Raw genomic sequence first — 15483 nt, 5'->3', positions numbered from 1 at the left:
CTAAACTTTGTGTTTTAATGCACCCTTCGTAATAGTGTTCACTGCTGTTGAAGGGGGGGGGGGGTTCATTAGGCTGAAAAATACTGATGCCACTGAATCCAAAAGGCTGCATTCAACGCCTCAAATATCTAAAATTGGATGGATAGGTTTTCACTATTATTGAACAGCCTATAGCCTATAATAACAAGCTTATATATTCTGGACTTTGAACCAGTCAGACAGAACTATTTAAAGCTAGCATCCCTGGCCTATACATTGAATGTCCTCTACATTGCCTCGAGTAGGCTACGCGTGGCATTATTATTTTGTATAATAAAACAATTCCGTTTAATACACATCCAAACAATCCTCTGAAACTTAGTCAACCCCAATGTGTCACAAATTTAGAGGCTATACTTTTATGTTGTGAGAACAGCCAACATTTGCCAACAAATATTCTGAACACATGGTGTCACTGAACTTTTAGCATAAAAAGAAAACAGCCCATGATCTATATAATAAGCTAGAAACGAAGTGTGTGCAATTTTATATGAACCCATAACGCCCCCTTCTGGTAAAAGTACCTAAAAACACCACAGGGTGGAAAGTTAGGCCTACTGCGGTGCTCAATCGATTAGCCTGTTTCAATATATTTATAACAAAAAAACGAAGTGTGTGCAATTGCATTTGGCTATGTTTACGCAAAACGCCCTCTTCTGGTAAAAGTAGCCTTCCTAGAATACCAGTGGTGGAAACTCTGCGTGGCGCTCTATTGCCTGTTCAATGTAGGCCTATTTACTGTAGGCCTACAGTAGGCCTATAGAAGCATTTTTCCCAAAGGGAATTGGAAACACGCTCAAAACAGCAGCTTATGGGATCGTGACACATTAAGTGTTTTTTGCTGTGGAAAAACGAAAACGCTTCCAGACTCAATAATGTGCATCGAAAGCATGATAGCCAGTCTATGCATATTGCATGTAGGCTACTTTTGAGAGTGCTTTTCAAATGTGCATTCATCTGGCGTTTTGCCTAAAAACAAGACCACAATAGTTTTAAATGCACAACGTATTTTTTTTAGCCTACCAATGAATGGGCTAATAGTTAGGATACACAGCAATGCATCATATGAGGTCCTGACTGCTGACGTTCTGGCCTAGGCCTACTTTATTATAGGACTAACTGTGTAGCCTAGGCCTAACACTCGATTCTTGTGTTTGTCTCTCCATTTTGTAAATGAACCTTGTAAGTTAGGATATATTGGGTTAAATCATATGAATATGATCATAATCTCTAGGCCTATTGAAGGTGTAATCAAAGATCATCCGCTTTAACCCTCTCTGGTGTAGGCTAATCTATGAAAGCATTCTGATCTTTTTTAGAATAATGTTAACATCCGTTTTTAGACAGATTACCTGCAAGGTAGGCTACTGTTATTCTCCACTAAAGATATCTTACTTTTTACTTGTTTATTTATTTAAGGGGATGGGTGCAAGTATGGACTGTTAAAAAAAAAAAAAAAAAAAGTGACACTTTGCGCCCGGAAGTGTCTACTTTTCTCTTTGGCTCCTTGGAAGTTACGTCATCCTGTCAACATGTAAGATGGCGACGCATCACAGGCAAAATGCTGCGGGGCGGAGGAAAGTCCAGGTAAAATTCCTATATTAATCATACCGTAACTTGTGCACCGGTTACTATCTGATCGGTGCTTCTTAAATGTTTTTGCTATGATTATGTCGCTGAATGTACAGATTTGTAGAGAACAATCTTTAAACTGATCTGGCGCGAAGGGGGATGGACTGGTCCCTGCTTGACAGCCCTGCCAAACTAGCTAGCTAGCTTTCCTTTGCTCCCTCTGGTAACACAGCTAGCCAAGTTATTTTTCAGCAAATATATCCAGCTTGCCACCATTCTGCTTCGGTGTGTTACGTTATTGAATGCATTGTCCAATGTCAATGCGGATGTCACCAGGAGTGCAATATCATCAAGTCACATGCATTTTATCTAAACTCAGCGTACTAATGTGCTTAGCTAACCCTCTTGATATCGCTGCAGTCAATGGAATTTTCGCTGGCTAATAGCTTATCTAGTTAGCTACCTAGCAAGCTAACATTAGCTGGTAGCTGTCTCAACACACGCCCCCACTTCCCAATGAGAATGTTGCTACTTATCATCTCCCCACAAGATATAAGAAACACTCATGTAGAAACAACACGTCTACTTGTACATTTGGTAATCATTTGATACCTAGTGGACCAACTCTTGACATTTAACGTTAGTCATGGCAAGCTAACTTGCAGCTTTGGCGAAACTGGTTCAATATTGTTTGCGATCGGGAACTTGATTAACTATCTGGCGATACATGGTAAAGCAGGTTCTATTGCCACACTTTCCCCCACGTTTTTCCCACACTGTTTCAGTTTTGATGTCAACATGTCATGGGAAGCAACCTGAAGGGTTGCTGCGGTCATTGTGAAAGCATCGTGCGTCCCCTAAAGGGCGTCTAATCCCTATTGCTGTTTTCCATGTGACGGACCTACATGTGAGATGAGAGTGATCTTCAGTCATAGCGGACAAAATTTCTTTGCTCACTGGTCTCATCAGACACTGAAAAACGTTTGCTCAGTGGGGAGTCCTACAACTACATAATGATTCTTATTAGTAGCAGTCGGTATGTGGATATTATAGTAACTCATTATTTTAATGCCAGCTTTTCAAACTGAAAAGCACATTTAGCATATTTAAGACCTTCTAGATAGACCACTGTGAGGTATTAATCTGTGTCAAGAATTTGAATACTGATATGTCAACTACAGTGCACTGTGTCAGGAAGGATTGAACAGTTTATGTGAACAGAAGCACTTTCACACCTGATTCTTGTGACAACCTAGTCCTGAAATTTACAGCAGGATATGTGTGTGTTGTTGTGATATAGGTGTCGTATGTCATCCGCGATGAGGTGGAGAAGTATAACCGCAATGGAGTTAATGCCCTGCAGCTGGACCCAGCCTTGAACCGGCTCTTCACCGCCGGCAGAGACTCCATCATCCGGATATGGAGCGTCAACCAGCACAAGGTAAACTGTCACTCATCTTTAAACCAATTCTCTGCCAGCCAAACAAAGACTGACCTCACCCCTCTAAAAGTACAACGAATGACCTTGGGAACTGTGTAGTAGCCTGCCCACCACTCTGTCTCATCTGATAAATGTATTGCTTCGAAGAGAATCTGTTCATTATTTTCTAGCTGTACTGTGTTGCTGTAGGAGTGTGCTACCAACAGTAGGTGGATTTACATGGACACTTTTACTCCGATTAGAATTGGAGTAATGGCTCGGTGGGGATAAAAATGACACATATAAACATCTGATGAGAATGATAGGGGTGGTGGTGTATTCCATTCTTATTTCGACTGAACATCCATGTTGTCCACTGTAGCTTCTCCGGCAAAAGCAAAATAGCAACGGCTATTCCAATCTAAGATTGTAGAGCACTTGAGAGTACCTGATCAGAATACAACATACAGTACTCCAAATAAACTGGTGACATGACATTTTCGTCCAGCATAGTTTAATCGGAATGACAAAATAACTGTCCATGTAAACTCACCTCGTGTCATTTTAGCAGGAGTTTGATAAGGGTTATGTTGTTTAAACTGAGATAGAACCATGTTAGGACTTGAGATCGTTCATCCATTTCGGCATTTCAGCAGAGGTTGTATTTTTTGCAGCAGGACCCTTACATAGCATCGATGGAGCATCATACAGACTGGGTGAATGACATCGTACTGTGTTGCAACGGGAAAACATGTGAGTGAGAATGCTCTGAAGGCCTTCTACGTGCAGTATTTGATCTCCTACAGTCATCTCTAATGTCGCCATTTTGTTGCCTTCCAGTAATCTCGGCCTCCTCGGACACCACGGTGAAGGTCTGGAATGCGCACAAAGGCTTCTGTATGTCGACGTTGCGGACGCATAAGGTAAGCATGCATTCCACTCTCACGTTGGTATGCGTCAATACATATCTCCATGAATAGGGCTATAGATAATCTCAGCTTTAAGTTGTTACAATAATGAACTCACTCAGCAAAATGTTGTCAAGTCCCCTTTCACTTAGACAGTGCAGTTCTTCAAACTAGTCAGTACTGCATCAAATCAGTCAAGTGAAAGTCGGTAGGATCCTGATTAGATTAGCCTGTTACTGCCTTTTTTATTCACCTGATGTATGTCTGTATGTGCCTTGGGTGTTTCTGCGTTTTACAGGACTATGTCAAAGCCTTAGCATATGCTAAAGATAAAGAACTGGTGGCCTCGGCAGGCCTTGACAGGCAGATCTTCTTGTGGGACGTGAACACATTAACAGCTCTTACTGCCTCAAATAACACAGTCACCAGTAAGTAGTCTTGCTGTTTTTCAGCAGAATGGAACAGAATGTGTATTTACTCATATGTCAGCTGATGTAGAACACCTGATCCCAGTCACACTACAGTATATTTGTGTGGATGCTTGCTAGCTTTTCTGCCTGACTAGTTGTGCGAATAAAGTATTGATTAAACAGCATCTGTCTGTTTGGGCACTTCGATTTCACATGTTTGAAAGTTTACGACGAATGATGTGTTGACTAACAGAGCTTTTAGTGGTTGAATGTTTGCCCAATCTTCAACTCATATTCTCAGGATGTTGTGGACTTACTGAAGACTCTTTTTTTGTGTGTGTGTGTGCCACAGCATCTTCACTTAGCGGAAATAAGGACTCCATCTATAGCCTGGCAATGAACCAGATGGGCACAGTCATTGTGTCAGGCTCCACTGAAAAGGTTTTTCTTTTTTCACACTAAGTATAATGAATTTTATGTCTTTAAATAACATACAGATGTACGGATGTATGTAAATACTTGTGTTTCGATCCGAGCGATGTAACGAGAAGCTGTTCATTGCAGTGGGTTGCATCTTCAATGTGTTTGCTATTGTAGGTATTACGAGTTTGGGATCCTCGAACTTGTGCCAAACTCATGAAGTTGAAAGGCCACACAGACAACGTCAAGTCATTGCTCTTAAACCGCGATGGCACACAGGTAAAAGCTCACATCATGCTAGCCTATCACACAAATGATTTTCAGCTTTTTGAATAAAAATAATACAGCTACCAAACATATACCTGAATACAATTATTTTGACTGTGCTGGACCAGTTGTCCATACTGATGCCTCTAAACCTTTGTTTTATGGGCCTGTGGTTTGAGTAATTGCACAACTGAAGCAGCAGCAGAAGTGTGTTGTTCTTGTTTTGTCACGGTTCTCCTTCAAACTAACCCCCAACGGATTGGGTCTTGCCCTGTGTCACCAGTGTTTGTCGGGCAGTTCCGACGGAACCATCCGGCTGTGGTCGCTGGGCCAGCAGCGCTGCATCGCCACGTACCGCGTCCACGACGAGGGCGTGTGGGCACTGCAGGTCAACGAGGCCTTCACGCACGTCTACTCTGGTGGCCGCGACCGCAAGATCTACTGCACGGACCTACGCAACCCGGACATCCGCGTTCTCATCTGTGAGGAGAAGGCCCCGGTCCTCAAGGTGAGAAAAGAGATAAACTGTCTGGTGGCTACTGTGTGGTGGACCAATGTAAGGAGCCTGGAGCTGTGCTTCCATTCAATTGGTGCACAGTGAATAGCAACACAGTGACTCTCATCTCAGATGTGCTTCCTGTACGTACACACCGCCGGCGACTTGAGCTTCCAAGAAGCTCAGGACGCCCTGCCAAGGACGCCGTGGGAAGTTTTGGACGCTTTGGCCACTCTGACGTGGTAGCATTCTATGGTCGTTGCTGGTCGTTTGGTCGCTGATCCGCGTCATAGCTCATTACCATAAAGTTGAGCCACTTTCAACTTTCTCAAGTCGCTCAAGACGCCGAAACAGGACGCCGACGGATTTGCCACTGCTGGCAGCTGGGAGAAACCGGCTTCCATTGAAAATGAATGACTTCCGAAATCTTTGGAAGCTCAAGTCGGCGGCGGTGTGAACGTACAGTTAGCTGGCTTATGGTGGTATTATTGTGTAACGATAACTATATACAAATATCGCTCTCATTAATATGAATGACACTGTTCACACATAAACTATAACGACAACGACATGAAGAGCGATATTGTTGTTGATCACTGTCAGAGCAGTTTTGAGAACGATGAAAAGCTAACAGCCAATCAGAACCTATAATATTATTCTAGCCATCACATTAACACGAGGAGAGAATTTTCTCATCTTTGGCCAGTGTGGACGCTTTTATCGTTATCATTCTTGGTGTGAATACTGCTTAAAGGGCCACTTCACCGATTAGCATTAAGCTTTGTATCTTTCGAAAACATGTCATGTTTTTGAATGGTCGTGCATCATTCTCTCAGTTTGCCTTGAGATGGGAGAAATACGGATTTCAATGAAACTCGTGAATAGGACATCCTGCTTTCAATTATGTAAAATGATGATTTTTACATCATTGAAAGCAGGAAGTCCAACATTGAAATCCGTAGTGGCCCTTTAAGACGTTCACTGCTGGCCAATGGGGGTTGTAGTGTGATGCATGTTTTCCATTGTGTGTTTGACTCAGATGGAGCTTGACCGATCTGCAGACCCTCCCACAGCACTCTGGGTGTCCACCACCAAGTCTACAGTTAATAAATGGGTAAGGGCCTCACTGTTGCCTCCACTCGCAACACCACTCACTTCATCACCTTTGACAAGGCCATGGCTGTTGGAATTTCATTTATGCAAGCCAACTGATAATAACTGGAAGAAATCGACAGAGCTTGCTGAAATCGCTCACAATTTTGCTGAAGTTAGTCATAACAATCCCCAGTGCCAGACTTTGAAGCGTATCTTTAGAGTGCAATTATCCGCATCGTGCTTTTAAGAATGTCATTTTTGTCCGTGTCCCCGAAACTGCTTATTTCAACTCGCCTCTTCCACTCTGCATCTGTCTGTGCAGTCTCTAAAGGGCATGCATAATTTCCGAGCATCTGGTGATTATGACAACGACTGCAGCACTCCCCTGACGCCACTTTGCACACAGCCAGAGCAGGTCATCAAAGGTAAGCCCCCCTGTGGCACAGAACACGCTCAAAATAAGTCGCTTGAGGAACACGACATGCCAAACAACTAGTACGAATCAGGAGAATGTTGCTGCTTGATTGCCTCGAACTCTATAACTGTATGGATCGACTATTTTAAGATGAGCAAGAGGCTTGATTTGAATCCCTCTGGCAGTTTGTCACTGATTTCCCTACTCTTCCCCCCTCTCCCCCCCCCCTGTCTTTGTCATGATAAATTTTGGAGACAACTGTTGTAGCTGCTTATGTGTAAAGCGACGACGGAGTGCCAAGTAAGCTGGCCCAGCAGCACAGATGCTATTGTGCCAGTAGCCACCAGGGTGTGTTGTGACACCACTTGTCATGAGCACTCGAGCATGTCATAGTAGTCGGGAGCTTTGGAATGAGTTTTTGATGAGACGACATGAAAGACTGCTGACTTGTTGTTGGGCCTTGTTAAGGGCTAGTGGAGACGGAAAAGAAAGTTGACAAATTTGTACGCGAAGTTCTCATGAAATACAGACGTCCCATTATAGTCACAAAGTTTTTAGGGCATGGACAAGTGTCAGCAACTTGATGATGTTTGTTTATTTATTTGTCTGTCTCAAGACAGTAGTTACTCCTTGATGTAACAAAAAAATGTAAACAAAACAAAAAAAAATTCTCTTATTAAGTTCAGATACTGGCTGATTTATATCTGTTTGCAGATCTACATGATCTCCTATTACTAAGTAGCAACCATGCTTTTTCAGTTTCCTGTAAATGAAAAGTGATATTTTGTAATTGATTTTGGTAATGTTCTCTTTTTGTCAGGGGGAGCCAGTATAATCCAGTGCCACATCCTTAATGACAAAAGACACATCCTTACCAAAGACACAAACAACAATGTAGCATATTGGGATGTGTTGAAGGTGGGTTTGCTCTCACTGTCCCACCATTAAAGTCTTTATAATGTGTTGTAATGCCTACAGTGTATTCATGCCTGACAGATACTGAAAGCTATGACTCATTTGAATGTTTGTTTTGTCTCTCAGGCTTGCAAGGTTGAGGACCTAGGAAAGATGGAATTTGACGAGGAAATCAAGAAACGCTTCAAGATGGTCTATGTGCCAAACTGGTTCTCTGTGGATTTGAAAACCGGGGTGAGCACAACTGCATTTACCAGTTGTCAGGAAAATTGTTGCCTAACTGCTGTTACCCCGGTCATTAACCCAGAGGCGAATTGCAAAGGCATCAACCAAATCATAGTTGACTTAATGCTCTCATTGTGTACAGATGCTGACAATCACTCTGGATGAGAGTGACTGCTTTGCCGCTTGGGTCTCGGCCAAGGATGCAGGGTTCACTAGTCCTGATGGATCGGACCCAAAGCGTGAGTACTGCTCCGTGGGAAAACCCACCAAACTTGCTCTGCAAGTTTAGCCGCAGTAATTGAAAACAGAACCAAGGCATTAACAAGCATTAATAGATGATACATTATCCATTTATCCATCTAAGCATTAACAGATAATACATTATCCATTTATCCATCCAACTGTGGAGACCTTAGGTAACACTAAATGCCTAAACATGACTTAAGAGAATTGGAATGTGCATTCTGACATGGCGGAAGAGTTTCAGGGATTTTTTATTAGTTTCTCATGCATGTCCCACATTCTGTTTCCTGCTTGATGCACAGAGAAGGTTCTAGTCAGTTAGCTGACTAGCTTCTGTGTACAGCAATTCCTGTGTCCATACACACCCATAGCTATTTGTGTTATCATATGACAACTGATGATGGGTGGTACAATTGATATCAGGGTTTCCACGGAGTCATAAAGAGTTATAAAAAGTCTAAATTTGATAATAAGAATTGTAGGCCTTAAAAAGTCATAAAAATTGTCCATAAAGATCATAAATTGCATTTGGTCACGTCTTAAATTCATACGCTCGTTCAATCATTTGTTCTACCATCGCCTTTTCCCTACGAGAAATGTGCTGTCGGCAGCATTCATTCATTCCTCTTGTAGTTCTGTCTGAGGAATCTGGATGTTAGTGTTCCACAACTAGCCCAACTAAGGTCCATGCAGCAGTGTAGCAAACCAACTTGTCGGATGGACTTAAACAGAAACCTGCACAAACTTTGAAACCAAGGCTTCACTGCCAAGGTTTTCTTTTACAGTCTATGGTCACGGTTGAGGCGGTTTCTGTGCAATGCCGGCGACTAAGAATGATTGCTGTTTTGTTAAATAGGTATTTTAATGTCAGTGTGCGCAAACCATGCTTGAAGTGCTTACCGTAGCCTGTGTGTCTTCCCCTCCACACACACACGCACACACGCAGCTTTCAACGCGCAGCTGTCATGTGTATGATACTTTGACCTCAAAGGCAACATGTCAAGCCAATAGCAACATTCGTTTTTTGAACATTTATTTAATCTAATGACAGAAAATTGAGACAGATTTGCATCCACATATCCTTGCACTATGCACACATTTTTTCCACTAGAACTAAAACCGTGAGATTGAAAGCTAATTGCTTATTACTCAGTTAGACCTACAAACCATCAATGTAATGACAATAAAGACAAGTGTAATAGTTTACAAATCAATATTAAGTATTACTGCACATTTGGCCATTGCTAATTATGCAGATCATACAATACTATACATTATAAACAAAATATACAGCTCTGGAAAAAAATTAGAGAACACTGCACATTTCCTGAATGAGTTGATGGAGATGAAGACTGTAAATCCTGACTGTCAGCTCCTTTGAATGTCACTTTGCAACTGAAGGATGACATCAGAAAAATGTGCAGTGGTCTCATAATGTTTTCCAGAGCAGTGTACAGTTTATTGATTCCAAAGTATGAAACAGAAACATATGACATTGACATTAGTAATCAGCTGTGGCTTAAGATGGGACATTTACTAGTTGGCTCAAATCCGTCACTAACAAACGGTATCAATATGGGACACTCGATACTGCACAGGATTCTGTCTGTGTGGTCTCCAGTTCCACGCACATAGATTCGGGTCAACCTCATCTTGAAAGTGGAGGGACTGTGGGTGTTTAATACCATGACCAAACACCACCATGACCAAATTTTAGGAATTTTAATGACTGAAGTTATTTCTCGTAATTGATATAGGTCATACATTTAAATCACAATGGTCATAAAAAGGTCTTAAAAAGTCTTAAATTTGACTGACTGAACCCTACAGAAACCCTGGATATCATTTAATGGCCATTGACAGACATTTACTTAGGGCAATGGCTGGTGTTTAATTGTCTTACTGCAATAATTCTTCACCAGGAAAATATTGCCTTATCTGTTGCCTGGGACATGGGTTATGTTTTTTCATGAGTGGCTTTCTTTCCTGTCTTCTAAATGTTACAAATTAGCAATATTGAGATCGGTTATCAACCAAATTGTTGTTTTAAGCATCAATATCAAGTATCAACCCAGAATTTATCCAACCTGTGCATCCTCAGTGTACGTGAAGGTTTATAGAGGATGACTTAGTGTCCTTTACTGTTGCAGTGAATCTTGGAGGACTCTTACTGCAAGCCCTGCTAGAATACTGGCCACGGACACACATCAATCCCATGGATGAGGAGACCGAGCTCAATCACGGTCAGTGGAGTTGTCTGCAAATGAGAGATAGATGGTTGGATGTGTGTGTGTGTGTGCATTCCAGCTGAAGAGTTTCTCTGTGTTTCCAGTGAATGGGGAGCACGAGAGCAGAATACAGAAAGGGAATGGCTACTTCCAGGTGCCTCCACACACCCCCGTCATTTTCGGGGAGGCAGGAGGGAGGACTCTGTTCAGGTCAGCCTCTTGTTTTATTGTTTTTTTTCCTTTTTAACTTTAAACTGGTGAGTTTCCATGAATCTGTGTGTGTAGTGGATACGCTTGATGGTGTTTTGACCGTGGTGTTTGCTCCCATACCTTACCCTAACCCTACTGTAACCCTAGCGCCTCCAAGCAGCGCTGCCTTGAAGTCGATGGTGGGGGCCCAAAAGACCATACTGTATATCAGTGCATGTTGTGGGTGGGGGTGTGGTGGTTGTGGTTGTAGTTTGAGTCTGTGATGCATTTTGATCAGTAGATGCAGGGAAGCTGGGAAATGGGGTTATGATTGAAATGTGAGCTCAAATCATCTCATTGGCATAAGACAGTGCTGGTGTCCGTTCATTAGAAAAGGTAATATGGCAAACAATCGGGAATAGTCACAGCAACAGTTGCACCGAGGAGGGACTAAATCATTTTCTAAAGAAATGTATTCACCCGGAAATAGGAAATAGAAAGAGGATGTTTATTGTTTTTGTGTAGATTTTTCTGAGGAAGGTGAACTTTTTGTTCAACAAAGTTAGCCCATTGTCATGGTGTGTCTTAGCCTTGAACTTCTGGCGAATTTGGATTTCGCTTGGCAGCCCAGGCTGGAAACCTGCACATCTGTATCTCCTCTGTACCCTGACAGAACCTTTGACTCCAATCAGAGACTAGCTTATCCAAAAGACGCACTGGATCGTTGATTGTCTGATTGATTGAAGGACTCTCGACGTGTACGGAGTCATTTGAGCGATGCCCACACCTCTTGTGCAGTAGAAACAAAGTGCAGCCTCCCCATACTAATGTACAATCTTAAAAGATTGAGCTTAGTATGGTGATAGCCAGACTAGGTTTGTCTCCGATGCATTCCCAAGCACCAGTATCCCATGAGAATCACATTCCTGCTCAGATGCTCACATTTGGCATTCATGATGGTAGGTGTGACCTAGTATTTCAAGATGATCGCGAGTGATCACAAAGGTCCATTTTCCATTATACCTGGATGAAATCATTGTAGGCTGTCCTGGCCTATGCATTACAGTCAGGCTAACATGCCTTAGATATTTTTGATATGTCAGTGTAGCTTCTAGTTGTTTATACGAAAGGCATCCTTCTGCGCCACTCATCACATTTTAATTTTAGTTTTTATGTTTAGTCATTACATAAAGATGGACACGTGTATCCAAATCTACTGTGATTGGAGTGTGTCCGTAATGCTCTTGAAATGTATTTGTGGTTGTCTGCAGGTTGCTCTGTCGAGATTCAGGTGGTGAAACTGAATCCATGCTGCTCAACGAGACCGTTCCACAGTGGGTTATTGACATCACCGTGGATGTGAGAGACACATGTCTTCTCCTTTTCATCTACATACAGTAGTTTGACGTTAGTAACAGGGAAACCACATGTCAAAGAGCTAATGTGGTCTTTTATCCTCTTTTTTCAGAAAAATATGCCGAAATTCAACAAAATCCCATTCTACCTCCAGCCACACTCATCCTCTGGAGCAAAAACGCTGAAGAAGTAAGTTACATATGCTATGCAAAAAGTAAGTTACATATGCTATGCAAAAAGTAAGTTACATATGCTATGCAAAAATCTTTGCAAGCCACCCAAGATACGATGTTGCTAAAAATTACGGACTATTGTGTCTACGTATAAGAGACATGAGTATATTTAGTGAGTTCATTAAAATATATTCACAAACACTGGATGACATTCCTTTACTCTGAGATGCATCAGTAGGCTCTCAAAACAATTCCAAATAGACATAAGGTCAACAAACCAGTATAACAGTAGCAGGGGATGATCTCTATAACATTCACATCCAACTTCTGTCATAGCTCATAATGTTTTGAATAAATCAGTGAAACAGTATTCTAACAAACAAAAAGGCAGCATTTGAATGCCACAGTGCAATCACTGTGAAACATAACTCATCTGACAACCCAGTGTGAGAAGTGCAAGTCACGCAACATTATTTACTTTTGCAGCCGATTACTGCTGTTCTTCGATTTTACTTGCGATATCGTTGTCACAGAAGCTAGACTTGAAGGCAGTTTGCGCAGTGAGCCCGCAGGTCAAATCCAACGGGGCGCTTCCGGCCCACGGGCCACACACGTTAAATAGCCCTGTTTTCGTACCTTCTAATCTGATAAGATCAGAAAGGGAATGCAGTAGCCTAGTCTGTCGCTTTAAGGCCAGTTCAAACACAAGATCCGCGACGAGACGAGCTGCAACATTCTAAAAACCTGCAACGTTCTAAAACTCTGCAACTAAGATTTGACATGTTGAATGTTTAGCGACGGCTTGCAACTGCTTGCAACTTTTGATTCACACCGCCGCAACTGCTCTCCGCAACCGTCTCAGACCGTCGCGAATCTTCGGTTTGAACTGGCCTTTAGATGGCGTTGCCCTCAACTCTCCTCTGTCATCAGGGACCGCTTGTCAGCCAGCGACATGCTCCAGGTGCGCAAAGTGATGGAGCACGTGTACGAGAAGATCATCAACCTGGACAACGAGTCCCAGGCGGGCGGCGCGGCCAGCGAGAAGCCCAGCGAGCAGAAGGAGGAGGAGGACATGGCCGTGCTGGCCGAGGAGAAGATCGAGCTACTGTGCCAGGACCAGGTACACACCTCCATTAGCTTCCCTTTTGTCCTTTACCTGTCTTTGTCTGTCATAAAAAATATAGTATCACCGCACACTGGACCGTTATAAGGAATTGTTTTGGAGGAGCTCTAATAAATTTGCCGTCATACTATCTGGTTTGTTGTCTTGTGTTGTCGTCTAAAATCTAGTGTGTTCAGTGGCAACATGGGCAATCAAGTGTTGTTTCCTGAACATGTACTGTATGCTTAATGGTATTTTAAAATGTATTTTGTAAGGATGGTCTTGACTATTCAGTGTAACAAAATACTGCAGTTGAAAAAAAGGATCTTTGTGAGTCATTTCCTTTCTGCTCTCCAAAAGGTCCTGGACCCCAGCATGGACCTGCGGACGGTGAAGCACTTCATCTGGAAGAGTGGGGGCGACCTGACGCTTCACTACCGCCAGAAGTCCACGTGAGGGCAGGAGGGGGGACTGCTGCACTCCAAACCAACGCCTGTTCCTAACCCCCTGCCCCCCCCCCCCCCCCCCCCCAAAACCCTCTCCACCCTCTCAGGGTGCCAACAAGGACCACTGCACTCAGCCCACACACACCCACCCTCTTCCATCAGTAACACTTTAGGAGGCAAACCAACCGACTACTCACAGATAGGCCCCCCCCCCCCCCCCCCTCATACCCTCACACCCCAACTTGCTTCATGTCTCCGTCATAAACCACCTGGTCACTAAGCTGTTGTCACCTCTGCACTAGTGGAAGTGGAGTGTCATTTTGAATCTGCCATGTTAAGACAGAAATGGTTGGGCGGCTTGAATGAGGAGGCAATGGTCCGGCAGATACCGCTTTGTACAGTGAAAACAGACTTGTCATCAGTGGAGTTTGTCACTTTATTCAGTATGACTCCTTTTTTTGCCGATGTAATACAGATTTGTCTTGGCATCTGAATCAACACCTTTTTTTTTTCTCGAGAGAGAGAGAGATGCCCCAACAACTGATGGCTCTTGTTGGGACATCTTAGACCAAGGTGTTTATGAATTTGTCCTACATTCCAGGGATCTTCTTTTCTGTTCCATATTCACCACCACCACCACCACCCCACCTCCAGCTTCATTCATAACTGTCCACAGGGTTCAGACAGAAAGACGAGGAGGAAATCAAAGGGATGGTCACAATCCTGACCTGCATGACAGGCAGCATTTTAATACAATCAGCTAATTCCTAGAATGTAAGAGAGCACTGCTTTTCAAAAACAGGAAGCTTATCCTGAGCAATGTGTTGTTCTTTAGGCACTGGGGGCTCGGACAACTTAACATATGGACTCAAAATCTCATATTGCATTGCTGTCTTACGTTGCTCCTCGTAAATCATTGATGCCACCATTTTGTAAATATATTGTAATTATTTTGTAGGCAAACTGACTGATGAGTTGTTGACCCTGATGATCAGGATTTTTTTTCTTTTTCTTTTTTTTTTCTTTTTTAAGCAAACGTATGTTTTCTTCAAAAGGGTGCTTTTTTCACATGTAAATGAGATGAGATTCACGACAGGTGCGCTGGTGGGTTCCCAGGAGTTAGATTTTCCAGTACAGGACTGTAAAAGGCACTCACTTGTGTGTGTGTGTGTGTGTGTGTGTGTGTGGTTTTACTTGTGATTGTCTGCTGCTAACCATCAGGATACCTTAACAGGAGAGGGATTAGGTCAAGAAGTCTACAAGAAAGCACACTGGTCACATTGTGCGAAACTGATCCTCCACTTGATAGTGGTAGCATTGACATGGACCCATCTTGTGAACCACTGTGTATTGACATTAGGGAATGTAAGCAACATGTGGTTCCATTAGGGTCATACCCAGTGCTTCATGAATGATGATCCATTGGTGCATTGTCTATGCTGTATTCTGCTCTGTGCATGCAATATCAGTGATTTATGTAGTTGCTCCTGATGGGACAGTGTGACCAAATACTGTTGAGGAACAGAAGAACTTGACGGATCATACAATAGGGATATGACTGGAT

At 42.8% G+C, this 15483-nt stretch overlaps 1 protein-coding gene across 4 annotated transcripts; it reads left to right on the top strand.

The window, feature by feature from the left end:
- Positions 1-1556: 1556 nt before the first annotated feature.
- LOC134066275 (WD repeat-containing protein 48) lies at positions 1557-13990 on the top strand. 4 transcript variants are annotated; one of them, XM_062521558.1, is made up of 19 exons: positions 1563-1626; positions 2912-3052; positions 3709-3784; positions 3872-3954; positions 4238-4367; positions 4702-4790; positions 4947-5048; positions 5320-5544; positions 6572-6646; positions 6950-7052; positions 7863-7960; positions 8084-8191; positions 8325-8421; positions 10576-10668; positions 10758-10863; positions 12114-12201; positions 12311-12387; positions 13302-13491; positions 13834-13990. In XM_062521558.1, the coding sequence occupies exons 1-19, from the start codon at positions 1579-1581 to the stop codon at positions 13927-13929; spliced, it is 2025 nt and encodes a 674-aa protein (XP_062377542.1). In that variant the 5' UTR covers positions 1563-1578; the 3' UTR covers positions 13930-13990. The 4 variants fall into 4 exon arrangements, with proteins under 4 accessions (XP_062377544.1, XP_062377542.1, XP_062377541.1 ...); XM_062521557.1 differs by having other exon boundaries at positions 3706-3784; XM_062521560.1 differs by lacking the exon at positions 3709-3784 and having other exon boundaries at positions 1557-1626.
- The last annotated feature ends 1493 nt before the right edge of the window (positions 13991-15483 follow it).

The sequence above is a fragment of the Sardina pilchardus genome, chromosome 19, assembly GCF_963854185.1.
Source record: "Sardina pilchardus chromosome 19, fSarPil1.1, whole genome shotgun sequence".
Classification (NCBI taxonomy): domain Eukaryota; kingdom Metazoa; phylum Chordata; class Actinopteri; order Clupeiformes; family Clupeidae; genus Sardina; species Sardina pilchardus.
Note: the sequence above shows the minus strand (reverse complement) of the source record. Positions and strands in the feature narration are given on the sequence as shown.

What these genes read in the sequence shown, in the direction of transcription:
- LOC134066275 (XM_062521557.1), top strand. Translation starts at nt 1,579, where the DNA reads ATGGCGACGCATCACAGGCAAAATGCTGCGGGGCGGAGGAAAGTCCAG. An exon ending in CGACGTTGCGGACGCATAAG is followed by an intron (nt 3,955 to 4,237) that starts GTAAGCATGCAT and finishes TGCGTTTTACAG; the next exon opens with GACTATGTCAAAGCCTTAGC. An exon ending in GGAGGGAGGACTCTGTTCAG is followed by an intron (nt 10,864 to 12,113) that starts GTCAGCCTCTTG and finishes GGTTGTCTGCAG; the next exon opens with GTTGCTCTGTCGAGATTCAG.